Source organism: Carassius gibelio, chromosome A8 (assembly GCF_023724105.1).
Source record: "Carassius gibelio isolate Cgi1373 ecotype wild population from Czech Republic chromosome A8, carGib1.2-hapl.c, whole genome shotgun sequence".
NCBI lineage: Eukaryota > Metazoa > Chordata > Actinopteri > Cypriniformes > Cyprinidae > Carassius > Carassius gibelio.
In genome coordinates, this window is record NC_068378.1 from 1,556,615 (window position 1) to 1,584,315 (window position 27,701).

A 27,701-nucleotide genomic window follows, 5' to 3' on the forward strand; every position below is an offset into this window, starting at 1 on the left:
CAATATATAGCCATACATGGACCAGGCATATATTGCAGTATTTGAAAAATAAAAAATGTAACAAAGGATGTTTTAATACAATTCTTTACTCATGCCAAAACCATTGATTGGAAGCACTTCTTCGCTCCTTTTCTAGCAATCAGTTTGCTCTTATAATCTATTTAGAATGATAGTGATTTTAACTGACTAATACTCATTCACACTGTCAAATGTGCTGCTGATATGATTAGTCAATTAATGTTAGCTGGTTATTTTGTGTCAGGATAAAAAATCAGGATATATATATATATATATATATATATATATATATATATATATATATATATATATATATATATATATATATATATATATAAATTTTTTTTTTTTTTTTTTTTTTTTTTTTAGAAGTTACTTTTTTGGCCAGTTAAGATTTTAGCAATTATTTAAAATGCATCTGATCACTACACAACAAACTAGAAACAATGTGAGTGAACACCGCAACAGCTGAAGCTGCAAACTTGCAAACTTTGCAAAACACAAAATGTATGTCACTGCCAAAAAAGTTGCCCATGACTGTACTAAGGTATAGTCATTCCTGTTAATTCAAAACATCTTAGTTTCACTGAAGCCATTAAGAAACTAAAATTATCCATTGAAAAGTGGAGAGGTCTTATGTTGTCTTGAATTGGTCAATGCTACTAAAATTGGTCTCTCTGCCTCATTTTGTCTTTCTTTTTCAGAAGCTGACAATATATTAGCTTCATTCTTTTTCAGACAGCTAGATTATTTTGCCATTTATTAGGGAATATAGAGCACATTGAATCTCTAAGGTCCACACACAGAAGCCTAAGGGGATGACTGGTATAGCACTACCAGTTTTTCTAAATTATTACTGGGCTCTTAATGCCAGGGCTATGATGTTCTGGCAGAGCAGAGATCAAGATGCGAATACTGGGTCTGGAGTGTCTCCTCAGTGACTGTAAGCTTAGTTATGTTTCAGTATAGCTCCCTTGCAGCTGTTCTTTTTTTTAATATATATAATTATGTTTCCTTGAGGAATTCCCAGTGCCAGATTTATTTATTTAGTTTTTGTGCTCAGCTCCATTCAAATTTTTAAGAAAATTTTAAAAGGGCTACTAAGAATATTGCATGTCCTTCAGTGAACCTGCCCAAATGTGGCAATCATACATTTCTGCCTGACCAGAAAGGTAAGTTATTTTCTCTGTGGAGGTGACCTCGGTAAAGGATTTTTATAAAGATGGTAAATTTTCCAGTTTTGACCAGTTGCAAAACATCTTTCCCAATCTCATTTTTTTCTAATACTTCTAATACATGAAATATTCTACCCTAGGTATCTGGATTTAGGATGAACATATTTCTTTGAATAAAATAGTAATAATTATAATAATAATATAACACCAAGCTTTTGTGTCTTATCAACAGGGTTGATAAATAACATTTTATCCCAAAAGGAAACAAATTATAAGTAAGTATGATCAATACAAGTGGATCAAGCCACTGATCAGATTGATTCTTGTCCGATTCGGTCTTAGCTGTCAGACCAACTCTCATATAACACATGTTTGGTGAGAACCTAAATGGACGATAATAAGATATTATTCTCTTGACTTAATAATATATCCAAACATGTTTGGAGTTAAGGATAATATCCTAATATCCACATTTTCTAGTGCCAAATTTGATCAGAAATTTAGATTTTCCATTTTAAGGGCTCTCTGCTATGTTAGGTATTATGTTGGCAGTGAGGGTAGCAGTGGAGTAGACCAGATTTACTAAACAGGGGAAAATAGCAAGAAACCGCAATTCCAAAACAGTGCAGATTGGGCATGGAAATTTCCATGATTAAATGACAAACGCAAATTAACAGAACAAAGAACAAAGACGCAACATCTCATTAACATATCGACCAATGCAGCCATTGAACATGCAAAACATTTAAGTCATACTTTTTTGTGGTGTTAAATAATATGGGCAAATCCCAGTAATTTGACGAGCGAAAATTTTAGTAAATTACGTTGCACGATTAATTTTAATAATCTCCTCCCATAAATTTTGTGTCTGAAAAGAAAATTCCAACAAATGCATATTCAATAAAGTCAGGCACAAAAATAACTGTGTCCACGCCATTTCAGAGCTTATTCTTCACTGTACATCTTTAGTAAATCCTGATGGTACTATTTTAACCCCAAAAGACGGTTTGCACTGGTGCTGTTAGTAAACCTGGCCCTTAGTCTACCACTGGTTAAAAAACTTCAGAGGTTATTCTATTTATGTCCTGAAAGATGTACACTTTATCTCTAACAATCAATTTCTAATAATCAATATCAGTAACAATCAAAAAGATCTAGAACTCAAATATTAAATCTCAGTGCGAAACTTGAGTGTGGTATTCTTCATCTTCTGTTTGTAGACCTCATCAAACTTTTCATTTTGTGCCACAGTGAAGTGACCTTTCCAGTCTCCTACTTTACCTTTTGGAACACAAAAAAATAAGATAAAATCCAAATGAAATGACAGAACTCGGAAGAATTAAATGACATAATTCAGTGGTTTATTAACCTTTTCGCATGAAGGGTGAGATCTTGAAGTCCATGAAAGGGATTGTTTCATGGTTGATCATCTTGTTCTGTTTCATGGCGTCAAACTGAACCATTTTTGTTATTTTTTCCCTCTCTTCAACTGAAGTGGACACACCCAAGAATGAGCACAAACGTTCCACCTCACGTCCAGTGTCCTGGAAAAGACAAAGAAAAATACACATTTAACATTGATTTCTAAGATTGTCAATTCATGAAAATTTTTAAAGATTGTCACTTCACTTAAATTGAATATGTCACTTCATATTCAGTTTAACTTACTTCAACCAAATCCTCATAGAACAAGTACAGTAGGTTAGAATATGTCTGTTTTTTCTCCCACCATCCACTGACATGGTCAAACCAAGGACCAAACACATCTGATGAGAAATTGTTAATGTTAAAACAGAGCCTCTTAATGTAGGGATTGTATATTAGAAATTTACACACACACACACACGCACACACACACACACACACACACACACACACACATATATATATATATATATAGGTTTAACTTACTTTTTCCTTTCATATATTTCTGTAAGAAGTGGTTCCAGTCCCCTGGTTCAGGCTGTACCATGTTCATTCGATCAAAATGAAAGTAGGAAACAGCATTGTCTTTTGCATTACGTGCTACATACACAATCTGAAATAAGTGAAAAAAAAAAAAAAATTATATATATATATATATATATATATATATATATATATATATATATATATATATTGTCACGGGAGGAGCACAAGACAGACACAGTGGGCGTGGCGTCAGGCCTCGGAGAGGCTTTTATTAACAGAAATCATAAAACAAAGGGAATAAAAGTGGCCAAAGGGGGAAAGTGTCCAAAATAACAGGGAATCTGGTGTCCTCGTTGTGCTGCGGGGTTTGTGTGGGTCGGGCAGTGTTCACCGAGGAAGGGTCCAGGCAAGGGGCGGAGTCCGGCGGCCGCACGCGATCCCCTCCTAGGTCCGGGGCGCGAGGGGCGGCGGCTTCTCCTAGCGGCCGCGTCTCTCTCATTGGCCGCGGCGCTGGTAGGGGATGGACGGCCCGGCATCCTGGCCCGTCGGCCGTGTAAACGGGTGCGGTTCTCCTCCGGATCGCGGGTCCGGCAGCTCACGTCTTGGTGGCGCGGGAGTCCCTCAACGCTCCCTTCCTGGACCCACGAGGACACCAGCGTGCATGCACGGGGAAGAGACCGGTCTCCTGAGGAGAGGCGCGTTGGGCTTTTAAACAGCGGCGGTAATGAGGCTCCACTTCCTTCAGGTGTGCCCCATCACACGCCGCCAGCCCTGACTCGTCCAGCGCCCCTCCTCTCACACACCCACTCCAGTCGGGAGCCTGGTGAAGGGCGGCGATTTAGGACGGGGTGCCGGTGATAATCAGGGAGGAGGCAGCTGACTCGTCACATTCCCCCTCCCAAGCGACATCCCCGTCATCAGGGCGCCGCCCACACGGGAGTGCTACCATCCTCAACCAGGCTCCAAACGGTCGGAGTGGGCGGGGCTTCCTCTCCGGGCGGTCCTCCCCCTCGCAGCGCACCAGAACAGGGACAGAGAAACCGGGTTTTAGTGACAGCCTCAACCAACCACAGGGTAAAATGACAATGGAAAAGTCACTTACCCCTTGTGTGGCTGGGAGGCTGTCCCCAGTTTTCCTCCGTCCCAATCTGGGTTCTCACGAACGTTTGCAAGCGAGAGGGGGTGACGTCACCAGACGTTTCCCAACTGCGCTGTCTAGGCTCCGCCTGCCCACATTCTCCACCAGTGTCACGGGAGGAGCACAAGACAGACACAGTGGGCGTGGCGTCAGGCCTCGGAGAGGCTTTTATTAACAGAAATCATAAAACAAAGGGAATAAAAGTGGCCAAAGGGGGAAAGTGTCCAAAATAACAGGGAATCTGGTGTCCTCGTTGTGCTGCGGGGTTTGTGTGGGTCGGGCAGTGTTCACCGAGGAAGGGTCCAGGCAAGGGGCGGAGTCCGGCGGCCGCACGCGATCCCCTCCTAGGTCCGGGGCGCGAGGGGCGGCGGCTTCTCCTAGCGGCCGCGTCTCTCTCATTGGCCGCGGCGCTGGTAGGGGATGGACGGCCCGGCATCCTGGCCCGTCGGCCGTGTAAACGGGTGCGGTTCTCCTCCGGATCGCGGGTCCGGCAGCTCACGTCTTGGTGGCGCGGGAGTCCCTCAACGCTCCCTTCCTGGACCCACGAGGACACCAGCGTGCATGCACGGGGAAGAGACCGGTCTCCTGAGGAGAGGCGCGTTGGGCTTTTAAACAGCGGCGGTAATGAGGCTCCACTTCCTTCAGGTGTGCCCCATCACACGCCGCCAGCCCTGACTCGTCCAGCGCCCCTCCTCTCACACACCCACTCCAGTCGGGAGCCTGGTGAAGGGCGGCGATTTAGGACGGGGTGCCGGTGATAATCAGGGAGGAGGCAGCTGACTCGTCACAATATATATATATATATATATTATTATGTCATAATACATGACATGTTTTGTCTTAATCAGAGTTACAATTTCAGAACATTTGTTTCAGAACTACAGTTCTTCACTTTTATTAAATCTGCAGTGTTTAATTTCTACTACCAGTTCCAAACCTAACTGCAAACATGTCTATTTTAAAAAAAAAATTCCCAAACTGGTCCCCATCTGCTATTTGTCGATTACAAGGGTAGTGTTTAAGGTAGATTTTTTACACTTATTATTTTATTTTTTACTTTTTATACTTATTTACACATATTTACAATTCAAAGAAATCAAGTTAAAAATAGTTACTTTTAGTCATGAACTATTTCACAAGCTTACCTTTAAAGTACAAATGAGAAAATGATGAAGCTAATATACAGTCAGACCTATGCAGATTGAATTACATATCAGCTACAGTAGTAGTCACATCATACAATCAAAAGAATCCCCAGTACTTTACCCTTGAGTTCTGATCCCAGAAGGACTTGGGTACTAGCTGAACAGGTAAATGAGTTTTGATGAGACGAGGAGTGGTGGTCAGACTATCTGCCATTTCTGTGCCTGTAACTGATAAAAAGGATGTTGTTCTAAATTTGAAGTGTCATTGCTATCATTGTGTGCTATCATTTCAAAACCCAGTAATGGACTTACAATTTACAAAGCACAAGTCAACAATGTAGGAGTAGATAATTCGGTGAAATATTTTAAAGAATTTGTAATGATATTTTTAAATAAAAAAAGTAATTTTTAAGTTCAGCCTGAAATAGTTTTGTAGGACCAAAGTCAATTTCCAAAACACTGATGGTTGATTAATGTCACAATAAATGAACAATAAATGTCATTTTGATGCTATTTGTGGCATGACCAATCACTCTAGCCTCCTCAGTTCAAGTGGCAAGTGACCTAATCATGTCTTCTGCTTTACTTCTACTTTACTTCAGCACAAAATAAACATGAATGAACACCAGAAAAAGAAACAGTACAACTTACTGCAATTTATCATGTCTCATATAAATGCTAATTTAAACAAGGAAAGACTTCAATTTGTAAACCGATGTTAAAAAATAAAAAATAAAAATTGGTTGATCCCTTGTGTTTTCCTTTTTTATCCTTTAAATAGTCTGTAAAGTAGAATGTGTACCAGTCTTGGAAGTCTTTGAAGAGTACATAAAACCTATCTTTGAAACCTATATTTGAAAGGAGAACATGGCTTAAGATGGGACAGAAAACATGAGGTGAAGTTCAAGCAAAATGTGCTGAGGGTTTATCTGGATCCGAGCACTTCTCCTGGGGAAAAAAACTTGCCATGACTAACCCATTGAAACAAGCTCTGTATCATGTACATTAAGTCATTTTAGCAGACACTTTTATCCAACGCAACTTACAAATAAAGACAATGGAAGCAATCAAAATCAACAAGAGAGCAATGATATGCAAGTGCTATAACAAGTCTCAGTTAGCTTAACGCAGAACACGTAGCAAGGGTTTTAAAAATAATTTAATAAATAAAACGAAAAAAAGATAGAATACGAAAAAATTTGAAAGCTAGTGTTAGTTTTTTTTTTTCTAAAGAAAAAAGCAAATAGTAAATGAATAGAGTGCAAGTCTTTTTTTGTGCTGAAGTTAGAAGGACAAATAAAGATTGAAGATGGGTGTTTTTGGCTGATCGTTGATTCTGATTTCCTCTTCCTTGTTTTTTTTTTTTTTACTTATTTATTTATTTTTTTGACAAGCACCAGTAGTTTTGGTAAATGTATATGCCCCAAACTTTGAGAACACTCTTTTTGATCAAAATTTGTTGTCAAAATCCCAGCTCTGAACACACATATTTTGATATTTGGGGTGAGATCTAAACTGTGTTATTGATCCAGATTTGGATAAAACAAGTACTGTTATGAAAGCTTCCTCTGCCATGTCACAGACCATGAGTTCATGGTGCAGAATGGTTATACTAACCTATGAAGACACTTCAATCCCAGTATTCAAGATTTCGATTACCAATATGCTCATAGCCCTATAAACAAAGGCTTAATTTGCAGGCAGAATTCAATCTGTTATCCACAGGTGAGGTAGAGACACTTTTGTTACACAAATGTGGAAAATCCTGGCCCATCAGCTTCACAAGCAAGCACCTTTGTGCTTTATTACTCTAATTGTGCAGCTCAATGGTGCATTAACCTCAGATATGGTGGAGATTAATTTGACTTTTAAACACTTTTATCATCTTCTGTATAAAACGGAAGTTTCAGACCATTCAGAAGAAATGAAACAATTTCTAAGGCATATCAACTTCCCTGGGGTTGATTCTATTTTCTTTTAGTGTCAAAATCAAGTAAGACCCATTGTCTTAGAGGATATTACTGAGTCAATTAATTTGTTACAATCTAAGAAACCTCCTGTACCAAATCCTTGGATCTAGGTATGCTGCCCCTTGCGTTAAGTATTGCCTAAAGATGGGAAGGAGGACCCAACATTACAGTATGTAACTCATACAGGCCTATTAGCTTTCTCAATGTTGATGTTAAGAAATTTGCCAAAATGTTGGCCTCTCGTTAGGATGGTATGCATTTTCTAACATCCGTATTCTTTTAATATCCTATATTCAAGACAAAACAGTGGCTCCTCTAAAGCCTGTCTCACACTATAGGAGTTTAAAAATCATAACCGAGTTTGAAATCTGGTTGTAGCACACACATGAGGAGAATCTTTGCAGATTATCTTCCCTCAAATATTAGACATACACACACTATAAGATTTGATGATTTTGTGACACATCACACACTGCAAGATATTATTAAGATTATCATGCCAGAGGGAGCGTCTCACGTGATCTCACGCAGCAGACCGTCACTTATTTATCTATATATATATATGGGGAAGTTGTGGCCTAATGGTTAGAGAGTGGGACTCGCAATTGAAGGGTTGTGAGTTCGAGTCTCGGGCCGACAGGAATTGTGGGTGGGGGGAATGCATATGTCACAGGTCGGAGCGGACCACAGATGTCGTGAGTCTCGCCCCTCCCTAGTTTCCACCTCGAGGAGGTCCCAAGAACACCCCAATGACCAGACAGACGAGAGAAAGTGGGTATAATTAAAACAAACTTTATTTAAATTATCTAAAAGGTGTGAAGGGAAGGGAAAAGGGAATCTAAAATCCACTCTCGGGGCCAGAGAGTATAGGTCCGAGTCGCTTCTGACTCTGTCATGGGGACTCTCAGGTAAGCCTGTCAGTAATCTGTGTCCTTTGCTGCACGTGACTCAACAGGGTTTTTCTCAGTAATGCCTTTGTGTTTCTCCTGCAGGAGAACCGTCGGTGGGGCCCTTCCAGTCCCTGCACGCAGAGCAAAGAAGGTAAGTAATTTTGATGAATTGGGTGGGGTGTGTACCTGACGCCATTCACCACGAGATTCTGGGTCCGCGGTTGGAAACACCTAAAAGGTCCACAGGTAAGTATGCAGGTGAATATATTGGGGTCTTGGCCTTCGGTGGATAGTTAAATATGCAAGAAAGATACACAATCCTTAACTTTGATTTTCGTCCAGGTAAACCCTATGGATGGAGTTTGCAGGTGAGTATCCAAGGGCGATGCACCGGTATTTCACTCGGGGCATACAGGTAAGTATGCAGAAGGACAACTGGGTCTTTACTTTGGACGTACAGGTGAGTATACAAGGGCAACTAGAGCTTGACTCTGGGCATACAGGCAAGTATACAAGGACAATACGCTGGCTCTTAGCTTTAGGCGTACAGATGAGTATACAAGGACAATACGCTGGCTCTTAGCTTTAGGCGTACAGAGAGGTATACAGGGGCAACTGGAGCTTTGCTCTGGGCATGCAGGTGGGTATACAGTGACAATACTGAATGGAGGCAGACTTCCCAGACCAACACTCAACACGGTCACCTCCAACCGTGGAAACACTCCCACGACGACTCAGAGCCTCAAGCTCAGGCCTGTAGGACTGGTAACAGACAGACAGGGTTCCTTCACAAATGTACTTAGCTTCAGTGAATATATGGAGAAGGACGCACTACCTCTCAAATTTGATTAAGAGTGGATAGGAGTACAGATTGAAGTTGCTGCACGTTGGGCCTTCCACGGCCTCAGCTGGTGCCACCACGCTGGGTGACTTCAGGTAGGTTTGTGCCACCGGGTATGTACCTCAGGAATGACTCGAACGCTTCCCTCTCCTCTCTTCCAGACAACGGACCAGAGATCTAGACAGGGGCGAACCTCTGAAAGCACTCCACAAACAGGTATTCATACACAGGGGCTACACAGCTGGATGTTCATATAGCAGCCAACACTTCTCTCAGTCGTCGTCCCCCACAATATGCACACTGTTCCTTACTTGCTATTGTTGACACGTTACCACTCGGCGGAGTAGGGGTCCAAAGCCACGAGCGGGCATGTATATAAAAGACGGTCGTCTCACAACACCGGTGCACGTTCTTCTCCACAGGGTTTTCTCTCCCAGCCTAGAGGGTGATTACTGACGACATGACAGCACGACACTGCAGACTTCAAGTGTACACACAGCAAAGAAAAGGACTCACCCACTGCACTCCACACACTCACAGTGAATTAGGGTCAAAACCACATAGGACCGGGGATTAGTTCCTGGAGTTGGGGGCACCGATGCAGCAGACGGCCAGAGGAAACGTCACAGCCACGACAAGGCACCAGACTCCTTTTTTGCTGGTTCCAGCTCACCCACCAATCCTATTACGGTGGGGCCGCTCACACTGGTCATAACTCACAAGCGGTATATGGATATTCCACACTTGCAAAATAACTGTTGACACGATGAATATTTCAGTGTACTCACACTTCCATTAACACTGGATCTTTCCACTTCTCTTCCAGATAACCGACATCCGACACAACTGGCAGCACAATCTCCTTCCTGCAATCCTAGCAGATCTTCAATGTGTGTTAACTTCACATCACACAATGCATCTGAACACAATGCTCCAATAAAGATATTCGTATACTCAGCCCTGTGTGTATCTCTCTTTGCCAAGCTCCACAGTACACCATACACTCTCTCTTCAACTCTCTCCTCCGCTCCGTTGCACCCACAATAACTACTGGAAATCACCAACACTTCCTGTGTTTCTGATGCCCTATTTATGTGTTTCCTCTTCCCCGAATTGCCCAATCAGTGATCGCCACGCTCAACAAGACACCTGTTCCCAATAACACGCTGATTTGGGTTCATCGGCGTTCACGGAAGCGGCGGTGTTTGCGATATATGGTCCGGAACTAATCTTCCTCATTTTTGGTCCGCCCCGTCACAGTCACCCGTGACACATACGCTGTGTCCAAATTCAGGGTCTACATCCTTCGGAGGACTCATTTGAAGGATGTTACGTCACAGCGCCGCGACGAAGGCTGTCCAAATTCGTAGGATCCTTCAAATGCAGCCCACCAATGCGTCCTCCTTTTCCCTGAATTGGAAGGATGGGTGTGGTGGATCCTTTCGCGTCCTACCTATCCCATAATTATTTTCGGCAGGACGAAGCGAGCGGTAGCGGAGTGGGGCAGGAGTATTATTTTCGATGTTTTTTAAAAACTGGCTTTCAAAAATATATATTTTCAGTGTTTTTCTAGTTAGGCATTTTGTTTTAGCGTTAAGCATTTTTTTTTTTTACATTTGTACGTGTATATGTAAAAAAAAAAAAAAAAAGTTTACTTTCATAAACTAGCTTCTTCCTTACTACCTGTGTGAATATCCCCTTACACACAGCTTATTTGTTAGTGATTGAAGCTGTTTTTAACGCTTCTAAGGACGAAAGAGCAGACAGAAGTGTTTATAAAGCTCCAGGGAGAGAACGATGAGCTCTTCACCCGCGTCTTGCTTAGCGCTGTCACGGTTGCTAGGCGACAGGATATGAGCAATGGGTAAGGGAGGGAACTGAAAGAAGGGTAGGCTGTCCAAATTCACAAACACCGACTTCCGGTTTTTGCGGTCGTCGGAGGACCCATCCTCCTTCAACCGGGTAGGAATGATCCTAAGGAGGATGCAGACCATGAATTTGGACACAGCTACATACAGTGCTCACTCCACCCTCAGTACCATGATTTAGGTGCCCTTGAGCAAGGCATTGAACCCCCAACTGCTCCCCGGGCACCGCAGCATAAATGGCTACCCACTGCTCCGTGTGTGTGTGTGTGTGTGTGTGTGTGTGTGTGTGTGTGTGTGAGCTTGTTTATGTGGTTAACGAGGACACAATTTTTTATAATGACATAGGTATGACACAGGTATTACAATGAGGAGGTGGTTTATGAGGACATTTTTAGTGTCCCCGTAATTCAAAACGCTTATAAATCATACAGAATCAATCCAAAAATGCACAAAGTTTCCTGTGAGGGTTAGGTTTAGGTATAGGGTTGCGGTAGGGCAATAGAAAATACAGTTTGTACAGAATAAAACCCATTACGCCTATGGAGAGTCCCCATAAACCACATATACCAACATGTGTGTGTGTGTGTGTGTGTGTGTGTGTGTATATAAACACACTCACACACACTTTGGATGGGTTAAATGCGGAGCACGAATTCTGAGTATGGGTCACCATACTTGGCTGAATGTCACGTCACTTTCATATTTTTTAATTAATTTCTTTCTTTTCTTTTTTTTTTTGCATGCTAGCTTGTGCACTCACCCGGTGCATTCAAAACTGAGGTGATTTCACTCCCGCGGTTTCTTTTTCTCCTTACACTTGTGATGCGAAAAGGCATTTGATGTGAGTGTGTCTATATAATATCCAGTGATTGCAAAGATACTATTTAAACTGAATTTAGCTGGTTGATGATATCACAGAATTCAATGATGAACTGCCTTTAACTGAAAATTGAGTGTTTACTTTTGCAGTGGTGGTAAGTAACGAAGTAAAAATACTTTGCTACTTTACTTAAGTATTTTTTTTCGGGGATCTGTACTTTACTTGAGTATGTTTTATTTGCATCTACTTTCACTTTTACTCCATTACTTTATTAAAGACAGTTTACTTTTTACTCAGATACATTTCGCCATGCCCGCTTCAAGTATTTATTAAACTGATTTTACAAACCAATGAAAAATTTGGTTTTCTTTTGACAAAAAGAATGCGCGACTACGCGAGTTCTCTGCCAACATACGCTCACGCAGCAGTTGGTTCGAGGTGGAAGATGACCACTAAAATAGGTGATAGTGCATATCTCAAGGATATGTTTGAATTCACTGAAGTCAAGGGAGATTCTTATTGGCTGAAATGTCTTCTTTGCCCACTCTTGTCCTGCCACGGATGAATGAAATTTCAGTAGGGCTGTGCAAAAAATCGAATCCTATTTTAATGCTCATCTCATCAGTAAAGACGCTCCTGTAATTAGTAGTACATATTTCCAGCACATGCGTTTAGATCAGGGTTGCCAGGTTTTCACAACAAATCCTGAGCAGTTGCTTCTGCACAAGATGGCTGCCAGCCCAGCGCCACAGCAGAAGGTGGTCGCCAACCCAGCGCCATGGTGCAAGATGGCCACCAGCCCAGTGCCACAGCACAAGGTGGTCACCAGTCCAGTGTCACAGATCAAGGTGGCCACCAGCCCAGCGCCACAGCACAAGGTGGCCACCAGCCCAGCGCCACTGCCCAAGATGGCCAATAGTCCAGAGTCATGGCACAAGATGGCTGCTTGTCCAGCACCTCTGCACAAGATGACAGCCACAGTTGACCCTTCAGAGTTGAGTCAGTTTCCTGTTGACCCTCCAGAGTCGAGTCAGGTCCCCGTTGACCCTCCAGAGTTGAGTCAGGTTCATGTTGACCTTTCAGAGTCAGATCAAGTCACAGTTGACACTCCAGAGTTAGGTCAAGTCACCGTTGACACTCCAGAGTCAGGTCAAGTCATCGTTGACACTCCAGAGTCAGGGCTAGTCACCGGTGATCTTCTTGGCTAAAGTCAAGTCACCAGTGTTCTTCATGGGCAAAGGCAAGTCACCATTGATATTCATGGGCAAAGGCACCTCACCATTGATCTTCATGGGCAAGGGAAAGTCACCAATGATCTTCATGGGCAAAGTCAAGTCACCAGTGTTCTTCATGGGCAAAGGCAAGTCACCATTGATATTCATGGGCAAAGGCACCTCACCATTGATCTTCATGGGCAAAGTCCAGTCACCAGTGTTCTTCATGGGCAAAGGCAAGTCACCATTGATCTTCATGAACAAATGCAAGTCAGCATTGATTTTCATGAGCAGAGTCATGTCACCAATGATCTTCATGAGCAGAGTCAAGTCACCAATGATCTTCATGAGCAGAGTCAAGTCATCATTGATCTTTCTGAATCCAGTCTAAACACCACAGAATTACCAAAGTCTCCCCACGTCTCTGTTGAACTACCAGTGCCTCTCCACATCTCGGCTGATCTACCAGAGCCTCTCCTCGTCTTGGCTGAACTACCAGAGCCCCTCCTTGTCTCTACTGAACTTCCAGACAGCACGGGACAGCACGGATGCGGTGGTCTTCTGCGCCGCCCTGGTGGGCTTCTGTCTTAGCCTAACGGATGCGGTGGTCTTCTGCGCCGCCCTGGTGGGCTTCTGTCTTAGCCTAACGGATGCGGTGGTCTTCTGTGCCGCCCTGGTGGGCTTCTGTCTCGGCCTCATGGATGCGGTTGTCTTCTGCGGTGCCCTGGTGGGCTTCTGTCTCGGCTTCACGGATGCGGTGGTCTTCTGTGCCACCCTTGTGGGCTTCTGTCTCGGCCTCACGGATGCGGTGGTCTTCTGTGCCGCCCTGGTGGGCTTCTGTCTCAACCGCACGGATGCGGTGGTCTTCTGTGCCGGCCGGGTGGGCTTCTGTCTCGACTGCACGGATGCGGTGGTCTTCTGCGCCTTCTGTCTCGACCGCACGGATGCGGTGTTCTTCTGCGCCGACCTGGTGGGCTTCTGTCTCGGCCTCTCACGGATGAGGTGGTCTTCTGCGCCGCTCTAGTGGGCTTCTGTCTCAACCGCACGGATGCGGTGGTCTTCTGTGCCACCCTGGTGGGCTCCTTTCTCGGCCTCACGGATGCGGTGGTCTTCTGCGCCACCCTGGTGGGCTTCTGTCTCGACCGCACGGATGCGGTGGTATTCTGCGCCACCCTGGTGGGCTTCTGTCTCGACCGCAAGGGTGCGGTGGTCTTCTGTGCCACACTGGTGGGCTTCTGTCTCCACCGCTCGGATGCGGTGGTCTTCTGCGCCGCTCCGGGTGGACTTCTGTCTCGATCGCACGGCAGCGGTGGTCTTCTGCGCCACCTGGGTGGGATTCTGTCTCGACCGCATGGATGCGGTGGTCTTCTGTGCCGCCCTGGTGGGCTTCTGTCTCGACCGCACGGATGCTGTGGTCTTCTGCGCATGGCTCCAATTCCACCTTGCTCCTCTCTGGATTACTGCCCTGTCGGTTCGGCCCTGGGCCACTGAACGTTATGTTCCTTCCTGAACTTGAGTTTTGTTGTTGTTTTGTTTTTGTTTTTTGCTCTTTTGCTCTCTCTGTTTCCCTCTATGGACCTGGCCCTCCGTCCCTCCCCCTGATTCCTTGCCGGCCCACCTCCCTCCTGGGCTCCTTGTTTTTGGTTTTTGCACTTCTTGTCTCTGTTGGAAGTGGTTTTGGCACTGTGGGAAAGTGCTAAAGTCCTGCTGCAAAATGAAATCAGCATCTCCATAAAGCTTGTCAGCAGATGGAAGAATTCTTCAAAATCTCCTGGTAGACTGATGCATTGACTTTGGAGTTTATAAATATAATGGATCAACACTGACTTTAACAATAAAATTCACACTGGACTTTGCATTCTGTGCCTCTCCAGTCTTCCTCCAGACTCCAGACCTTGATTTCCAAATGAAATGCTAAATTTATTTTCATCTGAAAAGAGGACTTTAGACTACTGAGCAACAGTCCAGTTCTTTTTCTTCTTACACCTGGTTCAGGAGTGGGTTGGTTCAAGGAATTTGAAAGCTGTTGCCCTTTTCCAGAAGACGTCTGAGTGTGGTGACTTGATGCACTGACTCCGGCTTCAGTCCACTCCTTGTGAAGCGCTCCCAAGTTCGTGAATCAGCTTTTCTTGACAATTTTCTCAAGGCTATGGTCATCCCTGTTGCTTGTGCACCTTTTCCTACCACACTTTTCTTCCATTCAACTTTCTATGGATATATTTTTATACAGCACTCTGTGAACAGCCAGCCCTTTCAGCAATGACCTGTTGGGTGTTGATGTTTATCTTCTGGACTTTTACATTATCTTTAGACTGTATAATAGTACTGAGACTGGTCTCCTTAGAATTACAAATAACCTGCTCTTATTATCTCATCGTGGTTGTAACACAGTTTGTGTGGACGGGAAAGAGGCGGGAACCGGCGAACATTTAAATAAATCTTTAATGATAAAATAAACACAAAACAGTCCGACATGGATGATTGCCGCACACAAACACTCGCGAGCGGGACTCGGGACTCGAGACCGGTGAGTGGCGCAGGTGTCGCTCATTTCCAATCACTCCACTGCCTCATTCGTCACATACCCCAATCACCCCTCGCAGGCCTGGGGATACCCACGAGACTGTGCTCTACTACTCCCTCCCCCCTCCTGGGGTACCATTCACGGTGGCCGTGGGTACCTGGTGGTGAGGACAGACAGATGAGGCAAGAGAAAAGGAGATGGAAGGATGAGGAGCGACAGAGACGAGAGAGGGGAGAGATGAGAAAAAAACGGTGACTCCTCAACTCCCTCACGACGACAGCCATCCCTCCACATATCGGGTGGTTGGCAGCGAACTCGTCCGTCCCCCCTGCAACTCACTCCAGCCCACCGCATTGAAGCGTCCATGGCTGCCGACTGCTTCGCCCTGCTCGATGGCACCGTGGATTCACCATAGCGGTGAGTGTGTCCCTCCTTCCTCTCTCATCTTCCTCTGTCGTAACTCCTCTTTATCCGTGGGTCTCGAGACCGGTGAGTGGCACAGGTGTCGCTCATTTCCAATCACTCCACTGGCCTTGACCCGTTCCCAAGGCTCTCGGTCCTGCCCCACTCCTCACAGTGGTTGTATCTCTTTATTAGCGCTCTTGGATCTTAGCGCTGCGTTCAACACTAAATGATACTATGCTGATTTAGTTACTGCTTTGACATGACTACTGAAACTAAGGTCTGTCTCCAGAATCACACCAAGATTCCTGACTTGATTTTTAGTTGTTTGACCCCTAGAGTCAAGGTATGCATTCACCGTGAGCACTTCATCTTTGTTTCCAAATGCAATGACTTCAGTTTTTTCCTTATTTAACTGAAGATAATTAAGATTGGATCTTAGCGCTGCGTTCAACACTAGTGACCACATCATTCTTTTGGATAGACTAGAAAACTTTGTTGGCTTTAATGGAAGTGCATTAGTATGGTTTAAATCATACTTATCATATCAGAAGTTTTTATAATTATATTTATAATTTTATAATTTTTAATTATAGGACCTAAAAACTCTCACTAAAATGTAGTAACCTAGAATGCTGTCTAAGACTTAATGGCTGCTCTGTCAACTCTTCATCATCAGTTAGGAACCTAGGTGTGCTATTTGATAGCAATCTTTCCTAAGAAAGCAACTTTTCTAGCATTTGTAAAACTGCATTTTTCAACCTCAAAAATATATAATAAATTATGACCTATGCTCTCAATGTCAGATGAAGAAATGTTAATCCATGCATTTATGACTTATTATAATGCTTTATTGGATGGTTGTTCCGCATGCTTAATAAACAAACTCCAGCTAGTCCAAAATGCAGCATCTACAGTTCTTACTAGAACCAGGAAGTATGACCATATTAGCCCGGTTCTGTCAAAACACTACACTGGCTAGTGGCTACCTATTAAACATTGTATAGATTTTAAAATCTTGCTTATTACTTATAAAGTCCTGAATGGTTTCAGTATTCAGCACCTCAGTACTTGAACGAGCTCTTGTTACATTATAATCCTCCATGTCCGCTGCGTTCTCAAAACTCTGGCAATTTGATAATACCTAGACAATTTTCAATCTGGTTTCCAACCCCATCACAGCACTCATTAAGATAATAAATGATATTCGCTTAAATTGTGACTCTGGCAAAATATCGGTGCTGGTATTGCTAGATCTCAGTGCTGCGTTTGACACTGTCGATCATAACATACTACTAGAGAGACTAGAAAACTGGGTCGGGCTTTCTGGGATGGTACTCAAATGGTTCAGATCATACTTAGAAGGGAGAGGCTATTATGTGAGTATAGTAGAGCATAATTCTAAGTGGACGTCCATGACATGCGGAGTACCACAAGGCTCAATTCTTGCACCGCACTTGTTTAGCCTGTATATGCTTCCACTAAGTCAAATAATGAGACAGAACCAAATTGCCTACCACAGCTATGCTGATGATACCCAGATTTACCTAGCCTTATCTCCAAATGACTACAGCCCCATTGACTCCCTCTGCCAATGAATTGGTGAAATTAATAGTTGGATGTGCCAGAACTATCTTCAGTTAAATAAGGATAAAACTGAAGTCATTGCATTTGGAAACACAGATGAAGTGTTCACGGTGAATGCATACCTTGACTCTAGGGGTCAAACAACTAAAAATCAAGTCAGCAATCTTGGTGTGATTCTGGAGACAGACCTTAGTTTCAGTAGTTATTTCAAAGCAGTAACTAAATCAGCATAGTATCATTTAAAAAACATTGCAAGAATTAGATGTTTTGTTTCCGGTCAAGACTTGTTCATGCCTTCATCACCAGCAGGGTGGACTATTGTAATGGGCTCCTCACCGGCCTTCCCAAAAAGACCATTAGACAGCTGCAGCTCATCCAGGACGCTGCTGCCAGGATTCTGACTAGAACCAGAAAATCTGAGCATATCACACCAGTCCTCAGGGTCCTTACACTGGCTTCCAGTTACATTTAGGATTGATTTTAAAGTACTTTTACTTGTATGTAAGTCACTAAATGACCTAGGACCGAAATATATTGCAGATATGTTCACTGAAAGTCGTGAGGAAGGGGGGGAAGTCGTGGCCTAATGGTTAGAGGGTTGGACTCCCAATCGAAGGGTTGTGAGTTCTAGTCTCGGGCCTGACGGAATTGTGGGTGGGGGTAGTGCATTAACAGCTCTCTCTCCACCTTCAATACCTCGACTTAGGTGTCCTAGAGCAAGGCATCGAACCCCCAACTGCTCCCCGGGCGCCGCAGCATAAATGGCTGCCCACTGCTCCGGGTGTGTGCTCACAGTGTGTGTGTGTGTGTGTGTGTGTGTGTTCGTTCACTGCTCTGTGTGTGTGCATTTCGGATGGGTTAAATGCAGAGCACAAATTCTGAGTATGGGTCACCATACTTGGCTGAATGTCACTTCCTAACCTAACAGAGCACTCAGATCAAGTCAGTTAGAAATACCAAGGGTTCACACAAAACAAGGGGAGTCCGCCTTTAGTTACTATGCTGCCAGCTGTTGGAATCAGCTTCCAGAAGAGATCTGATGTGCTAAAACACTAGTCACATTTAAATCTAGACTCAAAACTCATCTTTTTAGCTGTGCATTTATTGAATGAACACTGTGCAATGTCCGAACTGATTGCACTATATTTTCACTGTTTTATTTTATTTTATTTTTTTATGTAAAATCATTTTATAACTGTTTTTAATAATTCTAAAAGTTTTAAAATTGCTTGTTTTATTTTTGTTATTATTTTTCTTCATGATTATTTTACTTTCTTTTATGTAAAGCACTTTCAATTACCATTGTGTACGAAATGTGCTATATGAATAAACTTGCCTTGCCTATAATATCAAAATAAACTGTGGTCGGCAGATCCTTTTCCTATTTAGCGCCTAAACTCTGGAATAACAAACCTAACATTGTTCAGGAGGCAGACACACTTTTGCAGTTTAAATCTAGATTAAAGACCCCATCTCTTTAACCTGACTTACACATAACACACTAATATACTTCTAATATCCAAATCCGTTAAAGGATTTTTAGGCTGGGTTAATTAGGTAACCAAGAATATGTGCTCCCAGAAACGTGCCATTGGCTTCTATGGTGTCTTCTATGGTGGCTGCATGTAAAAAAACATGGTGCCATAAGACTGTGTATTGAGCCTTGACCACATCATCCTACGAAAACAGTAGAACAGGTGATCGCTGACATGCCAGGAGCCAAGATTTTCAGCATCCTTGGTGCAAAGTGTTGATTCTGGCAGGGGCCACTCAGTGAGGATTCATCAAAGCTGACCACCTTCATGACCCTGACAGCCCGATATGCCTTCCTCGGAATGCCCTATGGAATTTCCACGGGAAGTGAAGTCTATTATATGCATAATTGTTGTTGATGACATCCTCGTTTGGGGAAGCACAAGAGAAGAGTATGATCTGCTGAAAATTCAGTAAATCTTAAGCTCAACCCTGACAACTCTTGTTTATTGGTGTCTGAGGGTTTCATATGTGGGTTACCTTTTAACTGACCAGGGCATTAAGCCTGACCCTGCAAAGACAGATGCAACAAATCAGTGGAGTTTGCCTCAAGAGCACTTACAGAGAATGAGTCGCATTAAGCTAAAAAAAAAAAGAAGCTCCTGGCCCTTGTTTATGCTTGTCAGAAATTCCACGACTACATATATGGCCGTCCAGTGACCATCGAAACGGATCATCAGCCCCTCATCACTATTCCAAAAAAACCACTACACTGAGTCCCTGCACACCTTCGGAGGATGATGCTTAAGTTGCAGCATTATAATAACCTCAATGTCGTCTACAAGAGAGACAAAGAGCTATACCTAGCAGACGCATGCATGTGCACACCTGTCCTCCACTGACTGGGCCGGAACTACTGAGGACTATGATGTCATGACAGTGGAAGCCAACTCCTCAAGTAGAATTGAGGAACTGAGACAGGAGACACAGGCAGACTTTCTATGCAGGCGTTTATCTGAGGTCATGGCTGTGGGCTAGCCTGACTCATCAAAGAAGCTGCCACATGACCTGAGGCAATTCTATGCCATAAGGAATGAACTTACAGTTGATAATGGCCCACTGCTCCGTGGTCAGCGTTTTGTCATTCCCCACCCACTGCAACACTATTATACCAGAAAGCTGCATCAAGGGCACCCGGGCCTAGAAGCAACAAAGCGCAGGGCCAGAGAAACCATGTTTTGGCCCAGCAAATACCAGGATGTTGAAAACTAAATATCCATGTGCGCTCCTTGTAATCCTTGTTCCTTGTAATGCTCTCAGACCACACCAAATAAAGGAGCCCTTTCAATTTCATGATATACCAGACTTGCCATGGGACCTTACAGCAGTGGACGTTTTTGAGAGGGGAGGGGGGAAGAACAACTGGTGCTTGTTAACTCGCACTCTGGCTGGTTTGATATAGACCAGCTCCCAAAGATGACCAATGTGACCTTTATAACCAGGCTAAGCCATGTGCTAAAGGTAGAAACGCAGGTCCAGGTAGCTCTAACATGTACCAGACAAAGGGAAAATACAAATAATGACAGGTCAGCCAGACCCTTGGCCTTATTGCAAGCAGGACAGAATACAGTGAGAATACAGACAGACAGGGTATATGACAGATTGGGAATGTTAATAGTAAGAGTACCACAGCCAAACAGCTACCAGGTCCAGACAGGAGATGTCACATACTGTATGTGAGAAACAAGGGCCACCTCCAGGATGTGAATCTCCTGTTCCACCACATCCCAAAGCTACTCTACTGGATTGAGATCTGGTGACTGTGGAGGCCATTTGAGTAAAGTGAACTCCAAATTTAATCATTTTGAGTAAAGTGAACTCCAGTTGCTTTTGGATTGTCATGTTCAAGAAACCAGTTTGAGATAATCTGAGCTTTGTGACATGCTGCATTATCCTGCTGGAAGTAGCTATCAGACTACACTGTGGTCATAAAAGGATGGACATGGTCAACAACAATACTCAGGAAGGCTGTGACATTTAAACAATGCTCGGTTAGTAGTAAGGGGCCCATAGTGTGCCAAGAAAATATCCCCCACACCATTGTGTAATGAGTGCCTAGCACCAGCAGCAGCCTCAGAGGGAGAAACAGATGAAGCCTGGAAACTAACTGATACAGAGCCTGTGTACTAGCTCTTCGCACTGCACTTCGATCTGTGTCTAACATGTAAGGATTAGTGCCCCACCTTACATTGAGCGGCTCTATCCTCCTAAGTAGATCGATAGATGCTGCCACTGGCAACTTCAAATATGTGTTTGTGTCACTATGGCTAACCTCACAGACATAAGCTGCTTTTACCAAGAAAGCAGTCTGCCCATGTTCGTTTGAGGATGGGGTGTAACGATTCACTCGTTTTCACGATGCATCGATTACAAACCCTGTCGATTCATATGCATCGATCTTGAAACATGATTTTTGAATCGTGAATCACCGATCTTGGACAGAAATTGATTCAAAATGCTAAGAATCGAATGAATCGCGATTTCTATAGCGATTCAATGCTTTCAAAATGTATACACATTAAATGACTACACGCACCAATTAATGGAGACCTTGAAGAGTGTTCGTGAATCGTGCCTCTTATCTGTCCTTCACGCGCTCCACCGTTTACCGCCTGAGACTGTCACAGGATTGCTCTCGCGCTCTGTTCATCTCTGACGCAGCTGACGTGTGATCTATAGGACTCGTGGCCAGTGCCGGAGCCGTCGACAGCTGTATTTATTGCATGGACGGAGCAGAAATGTAAGTGTCTAAATCATACGCACAGATCCATTGAATGATAAATGTTTTTAAACAATGCGGATGAACCGAATATATGAAGGAAACTGTTAAAATTAACCACAACGACCTTGAAATAAGAGCGCGAGATTTATCTGATAATCAGATGCATGAAAGTAATGTTTGTTTCATTAGCAAACAGACATCTGGCGCGTTTTCTCTCAGAATCATTCGCTGATGGAGAGGAAAAGTTAAATAGAGATGTAGACGTTTTCACACTGAAAGAGAAGCGATCTCGCTCTCATTGACGTGCCAGGCTTTATCTGCAGCTAAACTTAATAAAAGCAGAATGAACTGATGAAACTAAAAAAAAAAACACAAAAAATTTATGAATGATGCAGTGACATTTATTACAGTACAGAAACTATAAAGTATATTTTCTACCTTATTCTGTGTAGAAAAATTTAATAATTGCTAATTAAATGTAGCCTAGTATATAAAACAAACATAAAATTGCCATTAGGAAAACAATATAGATTACAAATGATTGATTATTGTCCAGCAGTGTATTTGATTTATTACAGCTAATTAAAAGTAATTTAAAAAGAAGATAATTCATTGTAAAAAAATAAATAATAATAATAATAATAATAATAATTATTATTATTATTATTAATATTATTATTATTATTATTATTATTATTATATAGGCTACATACATAAAATGATTGTTGTTGCAGAGGGACTATTGGCGGTGTAGGCCGGGGTGAAACCCGGAATGTTTGTTTGTTATTTTGCTTCCCCCCGGTCCTAGTTAAGTTGTTGCACACCGGATGTTTTGTGTATGTGTTGTTGCCGTTTTGCAAACCAGTTTCTGTTTTTTGCTGCTGAGTTTAGTAAAGACGATAAACAGCAGTGTCTGCGTGCATCTTTAAATACTCGGGTTATCACACTGGCGACGAGGATTAAAACCGATAATAACCAAGCCAATGTTCCAGTAAGTCAGCCGGTTCGGCAGTGAAGAAGTTGGCAAATAATTAAACAAAAGCTATGGCTGCTACTGTCGGCTCGCTCAGTGAGTTTTCCGAGAAGGATGGTGACTGGGTGGAATATGTCGAGAGACTGGAGCACTTTTTCCTGGCTAATGACATTGTGGATGAGGAGAAACAACGATCAATCCTCCTGAGTGTGTGCGGGGCTAAAACGTACAGATTGATCCGAAATCTTGCAACGCCGCAGAAACCGGGAGAGATCGGGTTCAAAGAAATTGTGGAGATGGTGCAAAATCACCTCAATCCCAAGCCCTCGGTGATTGTGCAGCGCTTCAAGTTTCACACGCATTCACGCAAGTCAGGAGTGACAGTGGCGGAGTTTGTGGCGGAACTGAGGCAGCTATCTGAGCACTGTGAGTTCAGGGCAGTGCTGGAGGACATGTTGCGGGATAGGTTAGTCTGTGGAATTAACGATGACGTCATACAGCGCCGCTTATTGGGTGAAGCCACACTGACTTTCAAAAAGGCTTTGGACATTGCCCTAGCCATGGAGACGGCGGCAAACAACACGATGGACATAAAAAATGCAGGGGGAGGGACGCTATCAGATACTGCCCATTTTGTAGCAAAAGAAAGCAAAAGTAGTTCAGGGAGACCCACAGAGTGTTATCGTTGTGGGGGTCCGCATTTTGCGAATGACTGTGGCTTTAAAGACGCTGTTTGCCATAATTGCCAGAAAAGGGGGCATATTGCAAAAAAGTGCAGGGGTGCTAAAAATAAACAGACAAAAGGATGGGGAAAAGCACCTAAGCCCAACACACATCACCTGCAGAGTGAGGATTTTGAGGAGCAGTGCTCATTCAACATGTTTAATATCCATGGCCAGCCCCGGGCTCAGCCCATCTATGCAACAATTAAGGTGAATGGCAAAGAGCTGAACATGGAAGTGGACACTGGGGCCTCAGCTTCAGTAATCAGTCAAACCACATTCAACAGGTTGTGGAGCTCAGGGGGTGCACCTGCAATGGAAGAGACAAGTATTAGGCTCAGAACGTACACGGGTGAGTGCATCCCACTCGCGGGGGCTATCAAGGTGGACATTGTATATCAAGAACAGCAGGCCGCGGTGACACTGCTTGTGGTCGAGGGGGAGGGACCGAGCTTGTTGGGGCGGGATCTCCTCCAGAAAATTCACCTGAATTGGGGACAGATCTGGGGTGAAATCAAACATACCACTGTGGTACAGGACATCATAGGGAAATATGCTGATGTCTTTAAAGAGGAATTGGGTACCCTCCGAGGGACCACAGTTAAACTGTGTGTGGACCCAAAAGCACAACCGCGTTTCTTCAAACCACGAACAGTACCATATTCCATGAAAGCTAAGGTTGAGGCGGAGTTGGAAAGGCTACAAAGGGCAGGGGTGATTGAGCCTGTGGAGTTTTCTGACTGGGAAGCCCCAATAGTGCCAGTGGTGAAGGAGGACCGGGAAAGTGCGCATATGTGGGGATTACAAAATGACCATTAATCAGGCCTCACAGCTCGACACCTACCCCCTACCGCGAGTGGAGGACCTATTTGCTACACCAGCAGGTGGAAAAACATTCACTAAACTAGACATGAGTCACGCATATCAGCAACTTTTGCTAGATGAAGACTCTAAGCAATATGTGACTATAAACACTCACAAGGGCCTATTCAAGTATAACCGCCTGGTGTTTGGCGTTGCCTCAAGCCCGGCTATTTTCCAACGCACCATGGACAATCTGTTTCAGAACATTCCACAGGTTGCCGTCTACCTGGATGACATTCTCGTCACAGGTAAAACAGAAGAGGAACACTTGCAAAACCTTGACCTGGTGTTAAAGAGAATGTCTGAGGCTGGGCTGCGTCTGAAATGCAGTAAGTGTGTTTTTCAAGCTCCAAGTGTCACATATCTGGGACATCGGATTTCAGCTCAGGGCTTGTCTCCAGTCGAAGACAAAGTGAGAGCAATTAAGGAAGCCCCAACACCAAAGGACATTGCAGAGCTTAGGTCGTTTCTGGGTCTAGTGAACTATTATGGGAAGTTTTTACCAGACCTCTCGACCGTGCTGGCCCCACTCTACCAGCTGCTACACAAAGGCTGTGTGTGGAGATGGCAGCAGGATCAGGACAACGCTTTCCAGCACGTAAAGGGACTGTTACACTCAACACGACTGCTGGTACATTTTGACCCAGACAAGGAGGTCATTCTATCGTGTGATGCCTCCCCGTATGGACTGGGGGCAGTTCTTTCGCACCGCATGGAGGATGGAAGTGAAAAGCCAATAAGCTATGTGTCACATACTCTTACTGCAGCAGAAAAGGGGTACTCGCAATTAGAGAAGGAGGGCCTGGTGGTTGTTTTTGCAGTAAAGCGTTTCCACCACTACCTGTTTGGTCGCCCTTTTGCCATCTTCACAGACCATAAGCCTCTAATGGGTCTGTTCAGTGAGACAAAGGGCATTCCACCCATGGCCTCAGCAAGAATACAGCGCTGAGCATTAACCCTGTCAGCATACCAGTATAGCATAGAGTACAAGGCGGGTAGCGACAATGCAAATGCTGATGCTTTTAGCCGTCTGCCTCTCCCAGACACACCACACCACACAGGTTTTCCCCCAGAGACTGTTTTTCTGATGGACAGACTGTCACAGGCTCCAGTGACAGCAAAGCAAATAAAGTTGTGGACTGAAAGAGACCCAGTGTTGTCGCAGGTGAAGAGGTGGGTGATGCAGGGGTGGCCTGACACTGTGGAACAGGAGGGGTTCAAACCTTACGTCAAGCGCAAACTTGAATTAAGTGTCCTTGATGGCTGTCTCCTCTGGGGTTCCAGAGTGATTGTCCCACCTCCAGGGCGGGCTCAAGTGATGGACGAGCTACATGAGGCCCACCCCGGGGTTTCCCGTATGAAAAGTCTCGCCAGATCATTTGTGTGGTGGCCTGGGATGGACTGTGCTTTAGAAGAAAAGGTGAAGGTATGTTCTCAGTGTCAAAGCAACCTGAAGATGCCAGCGGCAGCACCCCTACACCCATGGCAGTGGCCCGGCCGTCCGTGGTCCAGACTTCACCTGGATTTTGCTGGCCCATTTATGGGTCGGATGTTTTTAGTACTAGTGGATGCACACTCCAAGTGGCTCGAGGCACATATCATGTCAAATATTACTGCACCTACTACTACAGACACACTGAGAAGCATTTTCGCAACACATGGACTGCCAGACACAATTGTGACAGACAACGGGCCCACTTTCACCAGTGAGGTTTTCAAGGAGTTTATGGATAGAAACGGGATTCGTCATGTCTGCACCGCCCCCTATCATCCCGCGTCCAACGGCTTGGCAGAGCGGGCTGTGGAGACTTTCAAAGAGGGGCTGCGGAAGATGTCAGGACAATCGCTGGAAACCAAGCTCGCACGCTTCCTGTTTCAATACAGGATTACTCCACACACAACTACGGGAGTGTCTCCAGCTGAGATGTTGCTGGGGAGGAGACCAAAGTCTCATCTGAACCTCCTCCAGCCAGACATCAGAGCGAGGGTTGCCAGGTATCAGGAGGAGCAAAAAGCAAGGCGGGACCAACATGCCAAAGAGAGACATTTTCACCCAGGGGACAGAGTTTATGTCAAGAACTTTGGCATAGGTTCACCCTGGTTGCCAGGGGTAATCCACCGCCAGACAGGGCCAGTATCTTTTGTTGTGGAATTATGTGATGGTAGGCAGGTGCGCAGGCACCAAGATCACTTGCGGGTCCGCCATGATGGGGGAGGGAAGAGTTCTCACGGGGTTTCATGCAAAGTCAGTGGGGGCGGCTCTGCAGAGGCCGTGCCAATAGCTCCAGGGCATGCGGAAGTGTCACATGAGGGCCTGTCTGAGCCCTCAGAGGAGGCACCTGATGAATTGTCGGAGCGGGCAGCTACGGCTGACCCTGCTCAGAGCCTACCTGGGGGACCAGAGCCTGCCTCCAGTGTGGAGGACACCATTCCTGAGCTTAGGAGATCTAAGAGACAACACAAGCCTCCAAACAGACTGACATGTTGAGCTACAGACATTAAATATACCATATAAAAGAGTGTTGTTTGTTTAACAAAAATTTGATGTTCATATTGCTACCAATGTTTCTCCTGGTAGAGAGGCACTTATCTTACAGTGTGTGTATTAATGTTTTATGTTTGCACTTTAAGAGGGAGAAGTGTTGCAGAGGGACTATTGGCGGTGTAGGCCGGGGTGAAACCTGGAATGTTTGTTTGTTATTTTGCTTCCCCCAGGTCCTAGTTAAGTTGTTGCACACCGGATGTTTTGTGTATGTGTTGTTGCCGTTTTGCAAGCCAGTTTCTGTTTTTTGCTGCTGAGTTTAGTAAAGACGATAAACAGCAGTGTCTGCGTGCATCTTTAAATACTCGGGTTATCACAATTGTATTTGACATTTCTGTCACTTCTGAAATTATGGCTATGCCCCTGGTGTGACAAAATATTAGCTTATACATAATACTCTTAAAAGTCTTTTTTAAAAACTTGGCTTACATACATTTTTACGTATGCCATGTTGCATCATTAAACTAGCATTTAACAATGGACAATTTTTTTTTTTTTCTTCTAACCTATGGTTCTCTAACCATAAATGCTACTGTAATTTGCCCCCTGACTAAGCATTTAAAGAATTTAGTAAGAGCATTTAAATAATCCCTTGAATGCACTTAAAGAATGCAGATTCGAATCGTTATAATCGAATCAAATAAAATTTAATTGTGAATCGAATTGAATTGAATCGTTCTAAATTTGCAAAAATCGTTCTTGAATTGAATCAAAAACCTATGAATCGTAATCGAATCGAATCGCTGCATGGCCAAAGTTTTACAGCCTATTTGAGGAAGGTGGCCCTGCCTCCCCGGGCTTATGTTTCTCTCCTCCTAGTTACCTCAGAGGAAGCAACTTCA

The 27,701-nt window shown here is 44.1% G+C and overlaps 1 protein-coding gene across 4 annotated transcripts in view; it reads right to left on the reverse strand.

The window, feature by feature from the left end:
* Positions 1-350: 350 nt before the first annotated feature.
* Positions 351-27,701, reverse strand: part of LOC128019191 (cytosolic sulfotransferase 3) — a 34,796-nt gene continuing 7,445 nt past the window's right edge. For 3 of the 4 annotated variants that reach the window (XM_052605292.1, XM_052605290.1, XM_052605291.1), the window contains exons 4-8: positions 5,509-5,615; positions 3,105-3,231; positions 2,862-2,959; positions 2,563-2,737; positions 352-2,474 (exon numbers count right to left, since the gene is read on the reverse strand). In XM_052605292.1, the coding sequence (XP_052461252.1) occupies positions 2,362-2,474; positions 2,563-2,737; positions 2,862-2,959; positions 3,105-3,231; positions 5,509-5,615 (620 nt within the window). In that variant the 3' untranslated portion in view covers positions 352-2,361. Of the gene's footprint in view, positions 2,475-2,562; positions 2,738-2,861; positions 2,960-3,104; positions 3,232-5,508; positions 5,616-27,701 lie in introns of all 4 variants that reach the window. The other variant, XM_052605293.1, reaches the window with a different exon arrangement.